The 21,196-nt window shown below is 47.3% G+C and overlaps 1 protein-coding gene across 1 annotated transcript in view; it reads left to right on the forward strand.

Annotated features, from left to right (window-relative positions):
• The window catches only part of b4galnt4a (beta-1,4-N-acetyl-galactosaminyl transferase 4a), a 124,924-nt gene that overhangs the window by 38,435 nt on the left and 65,293 nt on the right, over positions 1 to 21,196 (forward strand). The window contains exon 2 of the mRNA XM_076038007.1: positions 5,161 to 5,273. Coding sequence (XP_075894122.1) covers positions 5,161 to 5,273 — 113 coding nt within the window. The remainder of the gene's footprint in view (positions 1 to 5,160; positions 5,274 to 21,196) is intronic.

A 21,196-nucleotide genomic window follows, 5' to 3' on the forward strand; every position in this document is an offset into this window, starting at 1 on the left:
GACCCCCGGGGCAACTCAACAGATTGTTATTATGTAACCCGTCGCCGCTGAACGTTTTCATGTATGTTTGATGGAAGCCCCTCCCACACGTGCACCTCACTTTAATCTCGACAATATTGTTCAATTTTCTCCTTTTGCTTCCAGCTGCTGCCTTCGCTGCACTCGGAGCTTCTGCTTCATTCATTTCTTTGATTCTGCGATTATCATTCTGCGTTACCATTCGGCTGTCTGTCACCGGCTGCACGGCGCATCGCTGCCTTGTGGTAAAAATCAAGCGGTTGGAGTGAAAAGATTAAACAAAACAGAGGAGAAGCCCAAGTGCCTGTAGGGCTGTATATAAAGGCATTAAGCTGGCTCATATGCTGCGCATCGGGGATGGAAGCTGTGAAAGCTGCACATCGCTGAAAGCTCTGTGGAGGTTGGAGCATATATTGGATTTGAGGGGGCAGAAAAGCCAAGGTCAACCTATCACTCTGAAGAGCAGGAAGTTGGGCGAAGCTGGATTGTCTTTATCGAGACGCGGCCACCACCATCCGGTGGGATTAAGACCCCGTTTGAGCCTCTTGAAGATACTCCGTCCAAGTGTTAATCTAGGAAAATAATCTCACCCTAACCCTAACCCTAAAAAAAAAGTCATTCAGTACTGCAATCTCTCCTGAAAGTCATGGCGGCTGCTCCTCACCATTAAATCTCAGCGCTTGCAGGATGAGGGGACGTCAACGGAGAGCAACGTCAGACTCTAGACTCTAGAGTCTCGAGGGAGACGGCTCCTGTGTGATTAGTATTCCTCGCTGGTTCTCTGCTGGTGACGGAGCTCCGAGTCGATTGGCTTCCATTAACCTGCCTGCCTGCCCTTCATTACTTCATTAGAACCCGCGTGGAAGCCCGAGGAAGCCTCGTCAGTTCCATCAGTTCAGCCGCCGATGGGGAAGACATCAATGGGCGGTTTCAACATGAAATCACAAACATACAGTTAATTATTGTATTTCAAAACCGTACGTGTTGGTGAAATGTGGTGGTCCAGACTGCCTGTGCGGAGTTTGCTTGTTCTCCATGTACTGTGTGTTCTTACCAGGTGCCTCTATATCCAAAGAAAAACTACCAGTTCAATGGCCTGGTGACTGGGAGGTTGTGGCTTTGACCACTGGCTCAGTCATACCAAAGACTAGAAAATTGGGGCCCACTGTTTCATTGCATAGCACTGGCATTATGGGTTTGACTTGGGCTGTTGTTCCCGTGGATGCTGCTGCTGCCGCTGCTGCCGCCGCTGCTGATCTACCCTCATGGATTGGAGGAAAGGTGATAAGAAATTTCATTCTTTGAGTTGTGATGATCAGTGGGACTTGAACTTTGGTCAATAAAAAAATATTAGACCTCACAGTTTTCAGTCCATTGTGTGCAAGAGTTGATGGATGCTGGGCACAGAGGAGAGATGCAGTCAGTCCCCACACAGGATTAAAGGCGCAACCTCAGTAATTTGGCTGATTCACCAGCAGAGAACAATCTGACTTGTTCATCAAACAGCCACTTCCTGCCTGCGGGGGAACAATATTTATGACTCACTTCCATCGCAGCGGCACAACTTTAGATCTGACAAGCCTGAGTCCATGTACACATGCACACAAATACAAATGCCCAAAATGCATGCATATATTTATTCTCACATGCTTAGCACGCACGCTCACAGCTACACACATGCACTTACACAGACTTATTTCTTTCAGCAGTTTGGGAATCACCGAGGGATATGTTGGCAGAAGAACATTTAAATAGTGCACGCACGCACGCACGCACACAGCCGAACTTGAATGCATACACTTGTAGTGCAGACACCCACACACATGAATATGCTTTGCCTTTCTCGTGACCTCTTCCTCTTGCGGTTGATAAAGTATTTAGCAGAAGAACTCGGCAGCAGCGAATGTTCTCTGTGTTTTCAAGAGTCATCCACAAAGAGAACTGTCCCCTTAAAAATGATTTAAATGCAAAAGTAAATTGCAGTGGAACTATTAGGTTACACCTCACTTGATAACGAAGTACCTGTGAGGCTCGGCAAATTGACACTTTTTTTTTTTTCAGTTTTTGTGCTGGGGAGCCCTTTAATTATCTCTGGGGGGAAGTTCATTCAAAAGTTATTCTCTGTAGACTTCTTGGGGGTCTCAGAACGCCGTCCTTTTTTTCTTTTTTTTAATATATATATATATATATAGATAAAGAGAATTGTTTCTTGAAAGAGAATTCTTTGTTGTGCCTCGTCTCCTTTTCTTGTGTCAACCACACATTTCTCTGTTAAAGCCCAAACTATATTTGTCTGCTGAAGAAGCCTGGGGTGGATACGGCTGTGAGTTTCTCTCGTCTGCACCAAATTTTCTTTGAATACAAAGTAGAATTCATTACTGAATCCTTACTGTTTGGTAGGCTGGACGTTGTCACGGCATAATTTGTCGCTCCTCTATTCGCAGGGGCAGAGTGTTCAGACTTTGCACACTGGAGATTGTTCCAGCTGGGATGAGTTTTTCTTCCAATAAATAAGTGAACAAGCAAACTTCTGCCACTGTTTTAATGTTTAATGGACACGGATAATGGATGTTTATTCGGTGCCGATACACAGTCTCTTCATTACACATGCTTAACACACAGGAAAAGGCAGTGTGTTGCTGTTGCCTCATGCATGTATTTATGCAGAGAAGTAAAGAAAAGCAACTGGAAGCAAATGTGTTTGCTTTCGGCTGAGGTGAGCAGTGATGAAATTATTTTGAGTGACGCTTCATAGACGCAATGTATGACTCACTCAAGATGAAAATCTGGAAATGTCGTGGACTATTTTGGGGTGAACAATGTCAGGAAATTAAAGAGAGACCAGTTTGAAGTTGGCGTCTCCTCTGTGTTTTTTCTTCTTTAATGGATCTGAAGGATGCACTCGGACAGTTGGCAGCTTTCAGTGTCGGTCATCTGGTTTTGCTCTTTGTGCCCTTCCTTTTTTTTTTGGTGCACATTCAACACAAAGCCGTGTTACACAAACAGAGAGGAAGCTGGTTCAATTTAAAGGTTGTGGATGATGAACACAGCAATTTCCTTTTCTGTTTCAGAACGAGACGAGATGGTTTTTCAGGCTTTCATTCCATTTTTCTTTTTCTTTTTCTCGCTACAGTTATTTAGAACCAGAGAGCAGAGGGAATGAAGGCAGCAGAGGCGATATTTAAACAAAGGAGAAAAAAAAAAAAATCATCAGCCCGGATTATGTTTGCCGGAGACTTTCTTTTATGAGATGCAGAGCAAGTTGTTTTCCTCGTCTCCTCTCTGTTTACACGGGTGTTAGGCCGGGGCGCACAAATTACAAGTACACCTTTCTGACGTGCACACACACACACAGACCCACTTCATCTAACTTAGCCCACTCAGACTCGTTGTTAAGGGGACATATTGGAAAACCATTAGTTCTCATTATGCTTTATAGCCACTTGTTCCCCCTCTGCTGTCTTTTAATCACAATTCCTTCCTCCTGTGTGTGTCTGCGTGTGCGTGTGCGTGTGTACATGTGTGCATGTTTTGTTTGTTCCCGCGAGCATGTGCATGGGCAGCGTGCACGGTCCCTGAATGAAGCACACTCCCCCGCAATGCATTTTGGATGCCATTTGGGTCCACTCCCCAACCCCACCTCCGCCCACGCACACACACACACACACACACACACACACACACACACACACACACACACACACACACACACACACACACACAGTTTATGAGGAAGTCAATTGCCCAGGCGTCACCCTGATGGCAGCTCGTGGGAGCTGCGGCATTGGCAGAGCACGTCGGCCAAATGGGATCGAGTCTCGTACAGTACAAATAAAAAGTGATTGGATTGAACGGCCGGTATGGATTCCTCCTCTCGTATGAACCGCTGTCTGAGGTAGAAACCCTGGAATGGAACCTTATGAGTGTCTATTTGCTGACTGCCGCCCCAGATAGCAGCTCGCTCTGGGAAAGTGTTGAATATCCCCTCACTGCATAGCAGTGCATCGGCCTTGGCTGGATTGTGCTTGAGTGTGTGTGTGTGTGTGTAGGCTGGTGTGTTGTTGACCATATGCTGTGTTATGGATGAACAGAAAGGCATGCACACACTCTAAAACATGCTAATGAGCAGATCTGAGTCCTCGCTCCTCTCTCTCTGGCCAAGCCAACTGTCACTGTGGCGAGGCAAAACTCCCATAATCCATCTGTGGCATGACATCATCCTCGTGGCTCTGCTCTGCAACCACAGAAGCTGCTCTTTATGTCCCTCCATCTCTTCTTCTTCTTCTTCTCGCTCGCCCCCTAATTTCCCCGTCCTGGCTCCGTCTTTGCTCCTCCAATTACAGCGTCTTACAGCTAATCTCCTTTTTCCTCTTCCCTCTCTGGAAGCTCTTCTCTGGGCTTGATTACAGCAGAGTCTCAGTAGCCCTGCAGCGGAGCTGACCAGGACGGTGACGTCAGTGAAGACACCCTCTATTGTAATTACACTACGGGTGAAGATCGAGAGTATAGTGTTGTAGTACTGCAGATTGGCCTTGGTCTCCAGAACACTTTTTAAGGGTCTCAGTCTCAGAGGCATTTCTACTCGGTCTTGTCTCGGTCTCGGACTGGACGGGCTCTGGATTTTTGATCAAGACTCAGCCAAGACTCAGCCAACACTGCAATGACACGATAAAAATAGAACAGAATCCAGCTGCTGCCGTTTCACACTCTGTTTGTGACACCCAGAGTGGCACCCTGCCCCCTTCTTCCTCGTTCATTTATTCTTAATGTTATGAAGCAGTCGTTTTTTGAAAATGGTTCAAAATAATTGGAAAAGCAGCGAAATGTTAAAGAAAATTATTAAAAGATTGCTGTTCAATTTAGAAGCGGACTTGAATTTAAAAAAGATACAGGTCTTTTTTTTCTGTTTTATTGTTATTTTTCTTTGATCTATAAAGTCTTTTCCCAATCTCGATGCTCTCTGGTCTTGATAGCGTCTTGGTCTCGGTCCGTCAGGTCTTGACTACAACACTACGAGAGTGAGCACGAGGCTGCTAATGATGATGAATGAAAATGAATAATGGCGGAAACACACCGGCGCTGCTGGCTGACTGGTCGTCTGACTGGTGTCTGTGTCTCTCTTTCTCTTTGTTTTCCACCTAGATGGCGAGAGACAGTCGGAGGGGACGGACGCCAGCCGCAGGAGGGACGCTCGCTCCTCGGCAGGACACCTCAAGAACGAGGACGCCAGCGACAGCAGGGAGGACGAGGCCGCGGTGAGTCTCTCTTCTCCTCCGCTGCCTCGCAGCCGCGCGCTGAATATTAATTCGAGTGTGCAACATAAACGTCCTGCCCACCCACGTGCTTCTGACTAAGCAACCAAAATGATTTTTTTCCCACTTTCATTTACTTCCAACAATTATATCAAACTTTTTTTTGAGCTGAGTTTTGATAGTCAAAGACATGGAAAACAAAACAAGATGATGTAACGTTTCCATTGTTGTCCTTAAGTCCCTCCAGAAGAAAAGAGGATGTGGTATCTCCACAGTTCAGATCTGTGACCCCGCCCACCTCTCTGAATTCAATAGAAAAAGGTTCAAATGGCCTAACATATTTTGTGAATAAACTGTGTGTTTTTACCTCCTTGTCGAACATATTTATTCTGTGCTGGTGTTCAGACTGAGACGGTGAAAACGTGGACAGTTTGGCCTACAGCCAGTGATCATTAGCTCAGCAAACCACCGGCTCGCGCTCTGGCCCACAGCTTCTCTGACTTTTGCTGGATTTTAAGGTTAAGTGCAGAGACTTTAGATTGCGTAAAACTCTGGACCTTCCACTAACAGGACTCACTGAAAACACGGTTTCAACCCGAGGCCGAAGCCTCCATCCTATTAAAGCGAACTAAATGTGAGCGTTGCTGGGTTTCCGCTGTCCACCGCTGGCTCTTCTGCAGCTGCAACTTCTCACAACACTGACATATTTAACTTCTCATTTTGATTAGAATCAGGCGTGCTGCTTTTAGCCCGCTTTTGTTGTTCACACAGCGCCTTTGTGTGAACCTGCTGTACAGACACATTTGCAAAGTTTTTCTTTTTCCCCTCCAACTGAATTTCTAAGGGGAGATTCTTCATATAATAGCCGCTACACTGGAGAGTACAATGCCACTTTAAAAGCTAATTTGAAGGTTATTTTAAAAATAATTCTCATTCAAAGGACAACTTCAGAATGCCCTGAAGCTCAGAAAAAAGTTTCTCCTTCAAACCCTTCGCCCATCCATTAAATAGTGAGATTTCAGCGAGTCCCTTTCAATTACAGCTCCTGAGCCCTGCGTCATTGGGTAATTATGAAGCAAAAGAGGGGACTGACTCAGGGACATAAAAGCTGATTAACTGCTGCCATTACAGTGACCACACAGATGTGGGTCTCTACTGACACTGGTTGATGGCAACATTTTAGTTTGCACTTTGTCGAAAGGAAATACAGGGTTATCAAGGACTCTCCCACAGACTGGAAATTCGATTTCTGTTTCAAAACAAAATTGCGAAGCGGAATCGTCTCTGTGCATCTCTGTGCGTGCCAGTCTTTTATCTTTCTTATCATGTTCTCTTCTCATTTTCACATGTATCGATTCACTCGATTTGGCTGCACTTCGCGGCTGCACTGCTGCAGGCTCACAGTTTAGCTTCTATTAAATGCTGCACATATTTTTAAAGGCTCGCTTCCTCTCGGAAGCTCTTCCATTTGGGCCACATTGTGCTGTTTGTGATTTTTTTTTTTTTTTCCAAGTTACGAAGCGTGTGATTAAGCTCGCACACCAGCGGAACGCAGTCTCGAGGTGTGTGTTGATCCTGGTTTACATCATTTAGCCCCTGTTGTCCTCTGATAAATGCACCACCTCCGCCAGCGGCCCCGCTGCACCTGCGCTCGCAGCTCTGACTTGCTATCGGCCGCCAACACGCGTGTCATGCAACTAACTCACTCTGTCGCTGCTGCGTTTAAGGCGCAAAAGACAAATTTAAAAGCTTGCGCCGACCCGATAAGGCTGTTTTGCTGCCGAGGCGCCAAACGCGTGGAATAAGTGGGGGGGGGGTTTGGGGGGGGGTTTGGGGGGGGGGGGGGGATGATGACATATCTTATTCCATGAAATGCAGCCGCCTTTAGAATCGATTTAATGGAAGGCTTTAGGATATGTGCTTGAGGAGATAAGATGAAGGAAAGCCGTCAGGATTTTTTTTCTCGTTCCCCAAACCTGGCCGACGGCGGTGGTTTTCTCCTCCGTGTCGGTCACGTGACCAAGCCCCTCGCAGGCCCAGCGGCTCCGCTGCTCCGCACCGCAATCGTCCCCCTGAGGTCGCCTGGACGTGACTTCAAGGCCGGGCTCTTTGTGCCCTTTAATATTGTCTCGCCGCTATTGTTCCCCCCCATATAACTCATAAATGATGGATTTGATTCTCACTTTAAATTACTATCAGGCGAACTGCGTTTGCACCGGAGCGATAAACGCTTCCTATCTGTCATCGCAGTTCCAACGAAGGAGGCTCTCGCCTTGCATTGCTGATGAGATCGCATCTCTGGCGGAAACCTAAAGCCACACGTAGCTGCCAACCACCGCTGATGCTGCTGCAGAGAGAGAGAGAGATAGATAGAGAGAGAGAGCGAGAGAGGGAGAGAGAGAGCGAGCGATCCCTCTTGTTGGAAATGTCAGTGGCAAAGGTCGAGGCTCGTCGTCGCTGCTTCCGGGGCTGATAGCTGGCGAAGCAGATGTCTGTACAAGTCTCAAGCAGAGTGAAGAGGGACAATGGAAGGGAGATGGAGGAGGCAAATGCGATTCAGTGTGTTTAATGCGCTGTGATCTGGGTCAGGGGGGACAGAGGCCCGTCCTCCCCGCGCGGTGTTTTGTGCTGCGCTATTAGCTCGCTGAGGCCGCCGCTACAGAGGCGTCGGACAATGAAAATGGCCTGCATGGAGACGGAAAACAGAGAGCACTCAACCAAGGCTGCGCACGCTACCATTTAGCGCACAGCCCAAACAAAAAAGATAGAATAATGGAATGACCTTATTGGAATTCAGCAGATCAATGAACATCACGTGCACAGTGACAGGGAGAGACGTCCGAGTCCCTCAGCTGCTTCTTCGCGTTCCTCTCATTTTTCTTGCTTTCTGCAACCTGATTTTTTCTTCCATATAAACACACGCAAGTTACAAGAAGCCGAGCGGCCGTGGTGGCGCCAGCGGCCGAACGCCTCCGCTCAAGCCTGGTAGGCCGCTTCACGCCTCGTTTGCCAGTTGGGAGGATGAAACAGGCTGGAAAACACGGGGCCGTGTTAACCGGAGGTCACTAGAGCAGAGCAGCAGCAGCAGGAGGAAGGACAGGAGAGCCTGATGAAGGAGGACCAGCGAGCGGAGGAAAGTTTAAAGTCAGACCAAGTGAGAAGTGAAAGTGCTTATTCATTTGTTTGTTTATTTATTTATTTATTTATTCATCTGGCAGAGGTAATTACTTCCCCAGCGCACCTCTGCAGCGGAGCAACAAACGGTTGCCTCTGCGCCTTTCTTCCCCCCCCTCCTTGCTCGCCTATCACCAAACCTGCAGCCTAAACAGTTGACAGACTTTGCCAGAGTCGGCAATTACGGGAGCCGAGCGACGGCGTTTCATTTATTTATCTCCGGGAACGACGCTGAATGTCTCGGCTGCCGCCGGCTTTCAGGGAGAAAACTTCCAACAGACTTGACGTTCACACGTGCGCCGCGCTTTGGTCTCTGGCAGTCGGTGAGTTTTCCGTTGCCTATGTGTGTGTGTGTGTGTGTGTGTGTGTGTGTGAGTTGTTAATATGGATAAGATGCGAATCAGGCGCTACGTCCCCTGCGTCTCCTGGCGGCAGCAGATTGCTCCCGGGGGGGCGACTCCTTCGTCTCAAGACACCTGATGAGAGGGAAGGAATGAAGGATGAAGAGGAGGGAGATGCAGGGGATTCTGACGAGAGAAAAACTCCTCCCCCCTTCCACCCCCCCACCCCTCCCTCCCACCACCACCACCACCACCACCCCCCGCAGGACTGGAGATAGACGAGAGGAGTCGGCGACGGCAGGAATGCGGGTGACTGGCTGAGAGATAAATGAAGGAAGAGATCAGTGTTGTGCGTCAGCCACTCGTTACCCAGCCAGACACGCGCAGGGAGACGCCGGAGACTCGCGGGCCGTCGGAGGGTGACTGAATGAATTTTATTTATGATTCCCACTTGTGCAGTTTAGAGGGAGCCGTGCCTCACGCTCAGACAGCAGGCCCGCCGGAGGAAGTGATCGGCCGTAAACCAAACGTCTCAAACCCCGGTGAAGTGCTGTCGACGCAGCAACGCACTCAAAAAAAGCACATTTTGAATTTGATCTTCGTCAACTGGATCCTAAAACTCTTTTTTTATTGCAACTAAAACAACGGTTAATCCTTGTATCCTGTTTGCTACACCAACCACGGGGAGCTACAAGTCAGCAAAGTCTCAGAGCAAACAGCAGTTTGGTTTTTTAATGAGTACGGGGAAGTGATGTGTTGTGCACCAGCAGGAATGAAGAGAGGAATGCCGACACTTGGATTTCCTGCAACGGCCAAAAGTTTGGCACGCGCGTAAATGTCAATCAGGCGATGGAAAGTTTCCAGTGTGTCATCACAAAACCTTTCTTTGACAGCACATTAATGTGTATCTTGTGCCATTGTTGAGTCAACATTGCTGTTATCACCTGTTCGTTTGTACAGTCCCACACATTCCCATGCAAACAGATGAATGATAGAACCCACATCACGTACACACACACACACACACACACACACACACACACACATCACGCACACACACACACGCAGACACACACACACACACACACGTGGTACATACACACACACACACACACACACACACACGCACATACACACCAGCAGACAGATTCATCAATAGCTTGCTTGTCGTTTTAAATGAAGCTAATTAAATTATCTGCTGCTTTGACTTCTGCTGCTTGGTGCTTCATTTGCTTCGAGAGCGCCACCGAGCTGCTGCTCAACGCCGAGCTGCTGCTCAAGCGCTCGGTGTCCTTTTGATTTATACTATGGAAACCCATTTAGGTTTTTTTGGGGTAAACTGTGCGTCAAGGAATCTGCTTGACTGCCGGTTGTCTGTTGCGTGTTGCTGTTTGTCCCTGTCTCATTTCCACTGTTGAAAAATCCTGTCATGCCGCTTTAACTTTAGCCCGCAGCATACATTACAGAAAATGCAACTTCAACATCACTTTTTCTCTTGGAGTTTTTTTTTTTTCCGTTTGCAAGAAACAGGGCAAAATTTCTGAGAAATAAAATGTGAAACAGAGCGGGAGCAGCTTTTGTTTGAAGTCAGCTGAGCTTAAATGATTGAGTGTTGAGAATGATACGGATCCTGAGTCTAATCTCTGCAGTGATTAGAAAACCCAAGAATCAATATTCTTCCTGTCCTTCCTTTTAAAGAAGCAAACGTCGATCAGACACTCAAGTCTGGGCCCAAACTGTGAGTGCGAGTCCGATTGATGTCGGATTAAAATTCACCAGCTTAGACGTCCACAGTTATGCATCAACTGCCCTAATAACTGATCTATATAGAGAAATATAGAGAAGATTCCCATTTTCAACAGAAGATAAAATGTCCTTCACGTCCTAAATTGTTCAAATTAGTCATGTGCTGGCATCTGAGGAGGCCGGTATCACACGCGCAGACGCAGCGAGAGCAGGTCGACAGCTGATATTAATAAGGCCTGCGATGCTGTAAAAGGTCCGTTAGCCCAGATAACAGCGTGCCGACCGGAGGAGGGGAGCGCTCGGGGCCATATTTCACCAGGCGAGAAAGGCCAGCGCCATTGTCTTTCACCTGACGGAGATTTTAATCATGCTAGCAATTTTCCTGCGCCCCATAAAACACGGCAGCCGCATCTCGTTGTTAACCTCCACTCGCTTCCGAGGGCTGTAAATACAAGCTCCTCGCGGCGGCCGTGGCCTTGCAGGTAGTTTATGGGCAGGCTGGCCTGGCAGGCCAACAAACGGCAGCTGACCGAGGTGACTGGACGCACGTCGCTGGACAACGATGCCGAGTGAGCCGGCCTGCTAATGATACCGTCCGGAAAAGGGCCAAACAGGAGGGCCAAACAACAGGATTAGTGTTGCAGTGCGGGCGCTTAAACTGATGTTTGGGAGCAGCGTCGCCGACACGTGGCCGTCAATGGGTTTTTGTTTTTTTTAGGAACAAAATACATTCGTGGTGCATTTAACCGACACGGTGGCGCAGTGGTTAGCGCTGCCGCCTTACAGCAAGAAGGTTGTGGATTCAAATCCAGACCTGGGACCTTTCCGTGCGGGGTTTGCATGTTCTCACTGTGTCTGCGAGGGTTCTCTTCAGGGTTCTCCGGCTTTCTCCCACACTCCAAAAAACATGCATGTGAGGTGAATTGGGAACTTTAAATTGCCCGTGAATGTGAGAATGGTTGTCTGTCGTTGTTTGTCTCTATGTGGCCCTGCACTCAACTGGCGACTTGCCCGGGATGGAACCTGTCTTCACCCTGTGACAGCTGGGAGAGGCTCCAGCAGATCTCCACAACCCTGAGTTCAGGAAGAAGTAGGTTTTGAAAATGGGTGGATGGGTGCGTTTCTACCGTGGTTCGGTAGACCGATCCAGACAGTGAGTCGGCGGCCTCGTCTCTAACATTAGTTTCCTCAGAGTTCCTCCGCTGTTTGTTTCTGCCGCAGGCTGGGTGGAAACGGCTCCTCCTTGAGGTATTTAGCACCGGCGCACCCTCCCCTCACCCCCGCATTAGCTTCACGCCACTTTCCTCGAGTGCGTGTGTGCAATCTTAGGCAAAATGCCCCCATTATCACTGTTTTTTTTTTTTTCGATCACAATCGAGGACTCGGCCACTCTGTCCGTCATGTCAAGTGAGTCCGGCGGGGAAAAAAGAAATGGAGCTCCTTTTGGCGGACTGCTTGTTTTCCAAGAAGACAAAGAGAAGTTAAATATGAACTCTGACTGCCCAGATAATGGCGGGTCGGTTCCTCCCGAGGCACTCAGGACAACTTAAGCAGCTGCAGTGGCGTAATAGTGAAGAATCGAGACGGTAATTGACACGGCGACTGAAGCCACTTATAGCGCCGGCTGGAGACAGAGACTCAAAGGCCCGTGAAGTCTGACTCAGAGCGCCCGATCTTAAACAGCTTTAAGTGGCGAGACGATGAGATGCTAAATAACCTTTTTTCCTCAAGAGGGGAAATGTCTCGAGGGAAATGTAGCTCAAGAGTCTCCACGAGAAAAATCGCAAATGCGGTCGAGCGGCGGAGATTCTCGAGATCAGATACGAAAAATAAACAGGAAGCTGCTGGCAATTTGCTGCTGTTGTCACTCAGCAGGAAGGTTTTGGTTCCCAATCAAGGAGGAGACTCTCCGGGCACACGGATTTTAATGCTGCATGGGTTTCCTTTGTCTCTTCTCCACGGTTGAAGCATTTTCTTCATCCCCAGGATGAATCCCAGTCAGTCACCGCTGGAGTTCTGTGTTTAGTACCTGGACGCTGACTGACGGCTACCCGTTGATCTGCAGAAGACTGTGACAGAAGGAGTGAAGTTCTTCAGTAACTGTAACATTACTGGACTTGTTCTCATTCCGAGTACAGCAAAGAAAACCAAAAAGTTGTGCAGCAAAAATATATATATTTTTTTACCCCCCCCCCCTTTTGTTCCATTTGAAAGTGCCAGCAACACCTGCTGCATCTGGCCACGCACTGATGGGCGAAGAAAGTGTGGAAGAGCCCTCCAGCCTCACACAGCCCAGCTGTGAAATAGGAGCCAGAAAAAAAAAAAAAACTCTTTTAATTTCAAATTTAAATTCCAAAAAGCGTTCAGCTATTACAGCCTCTTCAACTGTGAATTAATTCCAATCAAAGGACCAAAAGGAAAAAAAAAAAAAAAAAAAAATCTGGAGTTTGTATCTCAGCGTCTCAGTCCTTGTGCGCCCGAGTGTGTCCCCTTTGCCTGAGTAATTAATTTTTTAAGGATGTACATCATTTGATTTCAAACAGCCTGGTTGAGGCCTGTGATAACCGTCCCGTCCCCTGCTGTTTGTTACCACTCGGTCACGGCCACTCGGAGGCTCTGTTCTATGTGGCTGCGTAGAGTTCCGGGGCTCGCCCTGGTTTTTCTTTAGTCTGTGTAGTAATTCCTCCACGTCACCTCTCAGGCATCTGTCAGCTTGGTGTCGATTCAGTAAGCCGCATCTTAACGTCTTCACCCTCCTCCTAGACCAGATACCAGTTCAGGGCTGGACCGCTTTCCAACGCTCGTGCAGTGCACCTGTCACAGCACATCTCTGTTGTGTTTGCAAACACTCAAACAAAAAAATAACAAAAATGCCAAATGATATGCAGTGCAGAAAGAAGCCAAAAACCCAATGGGCTTATTTGAGTCATCCATCTAAATTGAAGTTAAAATAAAACGTTCTAGAGAACACAAAATCAACACACGAAATGAAAAACAGAACTACATGCGTGATGACAAACTACAAATACAAAATTCATGAATACACAAACAAAGAAATACAGTCACAAAATAGCAGTTACATCATCTTTCAAGCATCTTTTCAAACCTTTTTAAGAGGAAGAGTTTTTTTGTGAGGTGATGAAAAGAATCGGTGCCCCTAAAATCTACAGAAAATTTGAGGAGCGTTTAGCTGCAGTTCAATCCTTCAGACCCTCAGACTGTATAGCAGGAGGGAGACTCCTGCAGTGGGACGACCTCGATCCCTCTAACTGGCTCCTGCCGGTTGCTTCTGTTTCAGCAGCGGTCGGCGTTAAGCTTTTTCCGGCTGGCCGCCTGCTCGGCACCCCCGCCGAGGCCACGCTGGGCCAAGGTCGCAGGGTCAGTGGACACGACACGGCTCTGTGTGCGTGTTTTTATTTCTCAGCAACCTATGGTCCTCTTTCTCTCTGCGGGAGGCTTTCCGTTTGGCCGAAGGTGTTTGCCGAGCGCGGTCAAGTCGGCTGATGCTGAAGCCCCTGAGTTGTTGTCTGGGGATTTTATTATGTCTCGGTATTTTTAGTTTTCGGGGCGATGCGGCGAGTAGTATAGTGCTGTCACCTGGCAGCAAGAAGGCTACCTGAGGTGTGTGTGTGTGTGTGTGTGTGTGTGTTTGGAGGGTGGGGGTGTGTTCTCTCCTGCTACTCCGGCTTCCTCCCACAGTCCAAAGCCATGCACGGCAGGCGGGTTGGCATCTCTGAATTTTTCACAGGTGTGAGTCTGAGTGCGGGTGGTTGTTTGTCTCCATTTGGCCCTGAGATGAACTGACAACTTGTCCAGGACGAACCGGCCTCCACCCCTTCGACAGCTGGGAGAGGCTGCAGCTCACTGAGAGCAGGAAAGAACGGACGGCTGGTTTTAAGGGTTCAAAACAGAACTGGCCCCTTAAAATGAATCTCTTGGAATATCCACTTATTTGACTAACATTCAAGCCATGATAGAGAGACCACCAGCGTGCCACTTCCCCTCCTGAACAATTAAAGCACAGAAGCAAGCAGTTACCCAGATCGCTGCCCGAGTTGGGGGAGGGGGGGGGGGGGGGGGGGGGGAATAGTTGAGTTAAATTTCCCCAAAATACAGAGCTGAGCAGTTTCCCAGCAGCTCCTATGCATGAGGCAATTTGCTGAATTGAAAGTCCTGTTGGCACGAAGCAATTAGCAGAAAAAGGTGATAACTTACTGTGGTGGTCCTCACTCATAAATGAATGTCTGTTAAAGAACTGAGCACAATTTCCATGTTTTCACCGCTACCTGTTCACCGTCACCCTCCCTGTCTTGTCTCTGCACTCGCCAGCCTCCAGGGAATTACCAAGGTGTTTTTGTATATTACTGTTAGCACACCTATGACTTTAAAACGTGAACACTCTGAAAGGTTAAGGATGATGCATGAGGTGCAGTGCATGAAGTTTTCAGCGGTTGTTAGTCTACTCTCTCTCTCCACACCAGGTGCTGCTGTTTTCCACTTTAACTCGCCCTTTGTTTTACGCCTATTTGTCTTGAGCTTGACGGCAGTGTAGCTGTGGTATTCGCCGACGAACATAATCGTAAGTAAAAAGGAATCTATTCATATAAGCGGAAGCAGCCCCATAAACGTTGACGTGGAGCGTCAGGTTGAACAGGTGCCCGCGTGGCCTCTTACGAGGCCGGTGGGACTCTAAATAAAGCCGAGGGGTTGAAAATACTCGACGGGAAGCACTCACATTATGCCTGCTGATGCAGTGCAATTCAGCAGCAAGAGTCACCTGAGTGGTGCCAAGACTCAGTCTTTATGGAGACGCCGGTTTAAAGATTTGGCTCGAGATGTCATTTTGCGGGAACTGCCCCATGAATAAACAATAAATCTACCTCTCATTGTCGTGTCTGCAGTGAAGGCATTGATTTCCCTGTTCCTTTTCTAAACGTGGCTGCTTCTTTCTTTTTTCCGGAAAAATACATCCGTCGATATTTGCTTTGTTGTTTGACAGACGTATTATGCGTACGTCCGCTTAAAGAACCGAGTTAGTGGAACAAGATCCTGAGAGCATGAAGAGCTGGTGGTGCTCAGACTTGTTAAGTGGCCCGTAAGTGAACCTATGTTAGATTGTTATTTTGCAAACCAAATAAAGCAGCGTTTCACTGTTAAATGTAGAAAAACATTTAGATACTTAGGAGAAAAAAAAAATCATATTTATTAGGGCGCTTACACCTGCTGCTAATGTAGTGAGTGACTTTTGTGACATCACAAAGGGTTAATTTCAGAATGTGTGCATTTCAGCTCGCATTCTCTGACAGGTGGAACAAACTTATGAAGTTTGTGATGGACTTGACTACTTCCTGGAGAGTTCACTGACATGGTGGAGACTCATGCTGCTATTGGAAAACTGTGCTTTAGTGAATTATGCACAACATCTCTGACTTGCCTGTTTGGTGAAGTCCTCAGCGTAGACGAGTGGATCATCAGCGTGGAGCATTGGGACACACATGAACCCCGCAGCTTCTCCGTCTTCGGTGAAACGACTCCCAGAATATTCACCCCGACAGAAGACAGGAGACGGCGATCAGAGCCTCCATAAACTCAAAGCAAGCGCAGCACAGCGTCCTCAGTCGCTGCTCGTCCTCCGAGGCAAATCTCTGGCTTTTACTTGACCAGAGGCAGATAGGGAGGACTTGGCAGAGCGGCGCCCTGGACGGTTTGTGAGTAATTGAAACAAATTTCTCTGGCGTGGGCACTGCAGCGCGCCGAGGAAGTAGAAGAAACGTGGGACGACTCGCTGCTCTCCAGTTAGAGCGACGGCCTTCTCCGCCAACGTGGTGGAGGTTTCGCGTCTTCTCCTTCAAACTTTTCTCCGTGTGGTTTCAAGAAACTCTGAAATACTTGAAGTCTGACTCCTGCCCTCTCTCTCCCATGAGTTTGGTGTCAGGCGTTACAGTAGATGAAAACAGAGGCAGTGGGGACGCCGAGGTTAACAGCCTCCTTACAGTAAGACTGGCCCGAGTTTGCAGAGCAGTGCAGCAGCAACAGCAACAACAGTCTTATATAGCTTTATTTTTATATGGTGGGCAGTATTTTTCTGCTCCTCTTCTCATTCCACTGGTGTGCGTTTGCGCTCTAATGTATCGTCTCCTGTGGTGAAGCAGCCCGACGGGCACTGCTCCTCATTGATCTCTGATGTCCTCTTGCTCCCTGTGTAGAGGCCAGACTCTTGGAGCCCGCTGATTGATCTCCTCTGTATCCTTTGCCGAGCTCAACCACCCGTTGCCACCGGCCCTCTTCTCCTCTCCTTTTTCAACCAACTTTCTTCTGCCTCCTCTTTTATCAGCCTCCTCCGTGTCATCTTTCCCTCGCAGCTGTCATGTGTTTGCTTCTGACGGCTGCGTCTGTTTAACGTGCACCGTCATTAAAAGCGCAGCGCTAAAAGGCCTCTAATGGCACGACGGCCAGTTAAAACAAAAAATAGGTTTTCCAATCTCTCACTTGATCTCACGTCTGACTTTGACCAGCTGGTAAAATCAGAGAAGCCTCCACAATAACTACCTGCTGTACATACATGGTGGGGAAGTAATGTCTTCTTCTTACTCTCAGCTTTCTTCCATTCAGTGGTAGTACCAAGTATTTTAGTCCTGACTCGACAAAGGTTCCAAGCGAGCCGGGTCGAGCCGAAGCAGCAGGGTGCAACCTGGCAATAGTTGATGACTGAAAACTGCTGCCATTGTTTTAGTTTTTACATAATAAAAATCATTCATTCATTCATTTTCCATACCCGCTTAGTCCCGAGCTCAGGGTCACGGGGGTCTGCTGGAGCCTATCCCAGCTGTCTTAGGGCGAAGGCAGGGTGACACCCTGGACAAGTCGCCAGTTCATCGCAGGGCCACATAGAGACAAACAACCATTCACACTCACATGCACACCTACGGACAATTTAGAGTGTTCAATTGACCGCACATGCATGTTTTTGGAGTGTGGGAGGAAGCCGGAGAACCCGGAGAGAACCCACGCAGACACGGGGAGAACATGCAAACTCCACACAGAAAGGTCCCAGGCCCAGGCCCAGGAATCGAACCCACGACCTTTTTGCTGTGAGGCGGCAGCGCTAACCACTGCGCCACCGTGTCGCCCCATAATAAAAATGAGTATCTAAAAATGAGAGAGAAGGCCAATACTATTAACACTTGTGGCAGCGTGCGTGGTTTCCATGCAAGGGTGTATTCATGCAGGAAGAACCTAAATTATTTAGTGGTTTGAGTCGACTCGTCGCTGCAGTGAGCAAAAAAACATCAAAAGTAAGTTAAAAAAAAAAAAAAGTCCCACAAACTAAAAAAAAAAAATCCAAAAAAATGTAAAAAGACACAAAACTGTTCCATTAAGCGTTTCCGACAGTGAGTCAGCGAGGCAGCTCGCGCAGCAGCAGGAACTCCTACAATTAATAAGCCAGTGAGTTTCCTGTTATGACATGTCAAAATGTCTGCTGCTGCGAAATCAGCCGCGCTGCAGCTGTCTCAACTCCTCAATTATTCATTTACCGTTTATGCACAAGTTTTACTGTATGAGCTGTAGTTCCAGAGACTCGCCTTTTTTTTTTATTTGTGCGCCAAAAATCTCCTTACGGTGCAATTCGACCCGATGCCGGCGTTTATCGCGCCTCTCTTAACTTTTTCTTCTCCTTCTTCTTCCTGCGTGAGCGCTAAAAAGCGTCGGGATAAAATGTCACATTGCCGCACAAATTACCGCCTGGCGTTGGCCGTGATGAATTTACTCTCTGTGTGTGCAGACAAAAGGCATGAATAATTAAGAGAGCCCACCCGAGCTCCCGGCTCCTCCTCATCCTCTCACGCCAGCTCCATTAGTGTCTCAGCTGCTCTTCCTCCCTCGGCCTCCTCCTCTTTTTTCTCCGTGACCTCTTCCTCCGCTCCTCACCCGCATTATGGGCCTTTAAAGAAAAGTAGCACGCTCGTGCATTAGCATAAAAATTGTGCCTTTACACCCGGCCCTATGTAATAGGGGGTTTGTGGGGGTATTATGATGTAATAACAATATCATAATATTTCACTCAATGGATCGCCGGCGCGCTCGACACTTACAGATCGCTCCGCTGCGACGTGTCTGTTGCTGCAGAAACGCCACTTTTCCAGTTTGACCTTTAAAAGTCTTTGCGAGGCTGCTGATGAATGACTCACCCTGCAATTACCAGCTCTTCCAATTATGGCGCCGCACATCAGATGTGATCTGGCTCCTTACGCGCTGCTATGACAACTTTAATGCCCTGCACGGTACCTTTAACAGGGTTTGGGATGGGAGAGGGGGGGGAGTGGTGGGGGGAGGGGGGGGGGTTGGCGTAATGGATTTGAGATTACATTAACCGTAACTATGAAATGGCGGAGATAAAGGAGAGACGGCGATTGTTCATCATGTACCTAATCTGGGAATAATGGAAGAGGGATGAAGCGGCCCACTTATCTGGGCGATGTGGTAACAGACGGAGCGTACACTTTGTTTGGCTCCTCCCACAACCCTCCCCCCCCCACCCCCACCCACCCACCCTCACTAGAAGCTTCCAGCGTTGTTGGCATTCAGGTCGACGAAGACATAGATCCGTATTGGATGGAAGCAGGTGAAAGAGAGGGAAGAGAAAGAATCCTATTGTATTGTGAGCAAAATCATGTTGTCCGTGACTTGAATAAGTGGTTGAATTCATGTGAATGTATTTTGGAGCCGCTTTTGGAGTGCTCACTCAAGGGTTCTCCCTATTTAAAAGGAAGATGACTTCTCTGGAGAAACGCCGCATGAAATGGAGATTTTGAAGCAAATTAACAAATGAAAAGCTTTTTTTTCTTCAAGGCCATGCCTCACCTTGTGCGCAGAAGACGTGTTGCCACTGACTTCTGGCTGACTTCTTTCAATTTTGTATTTTACAATTAATTTCCAACCTCCCATTGAGGACCTACATTGTTAGACGACAAGAGATTAAATCACCTCTGTCTGTATTGGCAGCAACGTTCAGCAGTTCAGCATCTGCCTCTTACCTGAACCAGCACTCTCTTCACTGGACGGCTTCTGATTACATTGGAAGAGATGACAGAAATAAAACTTTTGGAAATAATGAAAGGCAGTGAATAAAGACGTTAAAACTGTAAAAAAACCGAATCAATTAAATCAACACACAGGAGTGGGATTAGCGTGCTGAACAGCAGTTTTTTTCTTCTAGAAAACCGGCAGACTTGAAGGCTTGTTGTAGAATTGTGCCAACTGTGTCAAAATGCCAAAAAAATAAAAATAAAATAGACCGGTTTGTAAAAAAAATGGTGATTGACAGCTGAGCCCTACTCATGATGGACAGCTGACCGTCTGGGATATTTTACCCTTCGCTTTTGTGGAGATGGAGAAAGTGCAGATGTGTGCCGTCCATCTTTATTCATATGTCAGTGGCCTGCATCTGTCCCGAGTGTGACGCCAAGATTTTTAAAGCCGGCGGTCTCCTCCTCCGTCTCTCTTTTCTCCTTGACGTTGAGATGATAAAAAAAAAAAAACGAAGAAAAAAAAAAAAAAATCAGACTACACAGCCATAAAAATTCACACATGGGAGGGATTTTAAAATCCTCAGCAGATGGCTGTAAACTGGCAACTGGTTAAAAGTTCTCCCCCAAAGTAATTAGGACCTTGCGAAGCTCAGCCCGCAGGGCTCGACTTGTCTCTATCATCTCACATCCTTTTTTCCGCTCTCATCTGTGCTCGCAACGCTACCAGAAGTGGCACAGCTGCTTTCCTTTACACGATGTGGAGCCTCTTAATGCAAAACCAATCAAGTGCCTCAACAAACAATTACACCACCTTTTGCAAATGTACACTGCCGCCCGGTCGGAGCAATTTTATCTTCAGACACGATCTTCTGTTCATTGCTATTTAAACGCATCAGTAAACTCTTGACCAGGTGCAATTGTGTCCCAATTACACAAGTGAATTGAATTCATGCATGAAATCTCTTTGCTGCTAAAAAAAAATGTGCCAACTTTTTCAGCAACACTGTAGTTCTTTGTTAATTTGGTTATTAATTAACCTTTTGGAGCTGCCCTTAAATGAACAACGTTAGTAGTTCTGAAGGTTGATTTCAGGCCCCTGGGTTTGGCTGCTTTAACTCATCCTTCACAGACAACAACCTTGCTTTATTAATATACCAGAATGTAGAAACTCACTATATTACATTGTTAATGTCTGAATATACTATTCATGTTATCAATGAATTTTCAAATGACAGTTTTTCAGAATTAAGAAATAATCGAGAGAGAAAAAAAAATCAATGATCTATGCCACACATTTAAAAAGCACAATTGTACAACGATTTAGAATAATTAAGGCTGCAAGATCAAAAAGATATTTTCCTGATCTTTATACATTTTGCTGAGCACTATTTACTATTTTCCGCTGCAGAGCAAGTCAAGAGCTTTTCACAATAGCTGTCGCGAAAAAATGAATTATAATGTTGTATGTCTGTACCAGATGATGTTAGACTGATCCTTTTCATAGAGTTTGCCGGTTTCTTGGAAACGTGTCAAACAAGTACATGTCATCTGTGATCTGACGAGATGCCTGCAGGTAGATGTAACCACGCACCACTTGTGCAAAGAGACCATTTTCATATCCAGAACAGTGTGGGCG

Source organism: Nelusetta ayraudi, unplaced genomic scaffold (assembly GCF_046127955.1).
Source record: "Nelusetta ayraudi isolate G7.1 ecotype Tasmania unplaced genomic scaffold, CSIRO-AGI_Nayr_v1 ptg000053l, whole genome shotgun sequence".
NCBI lineage: Eukaryota > Metazoa > Chordata > Actinopteri > Tetraodontiformes > Monacanthidae > Nelusetta > Nelusetta ayraudi.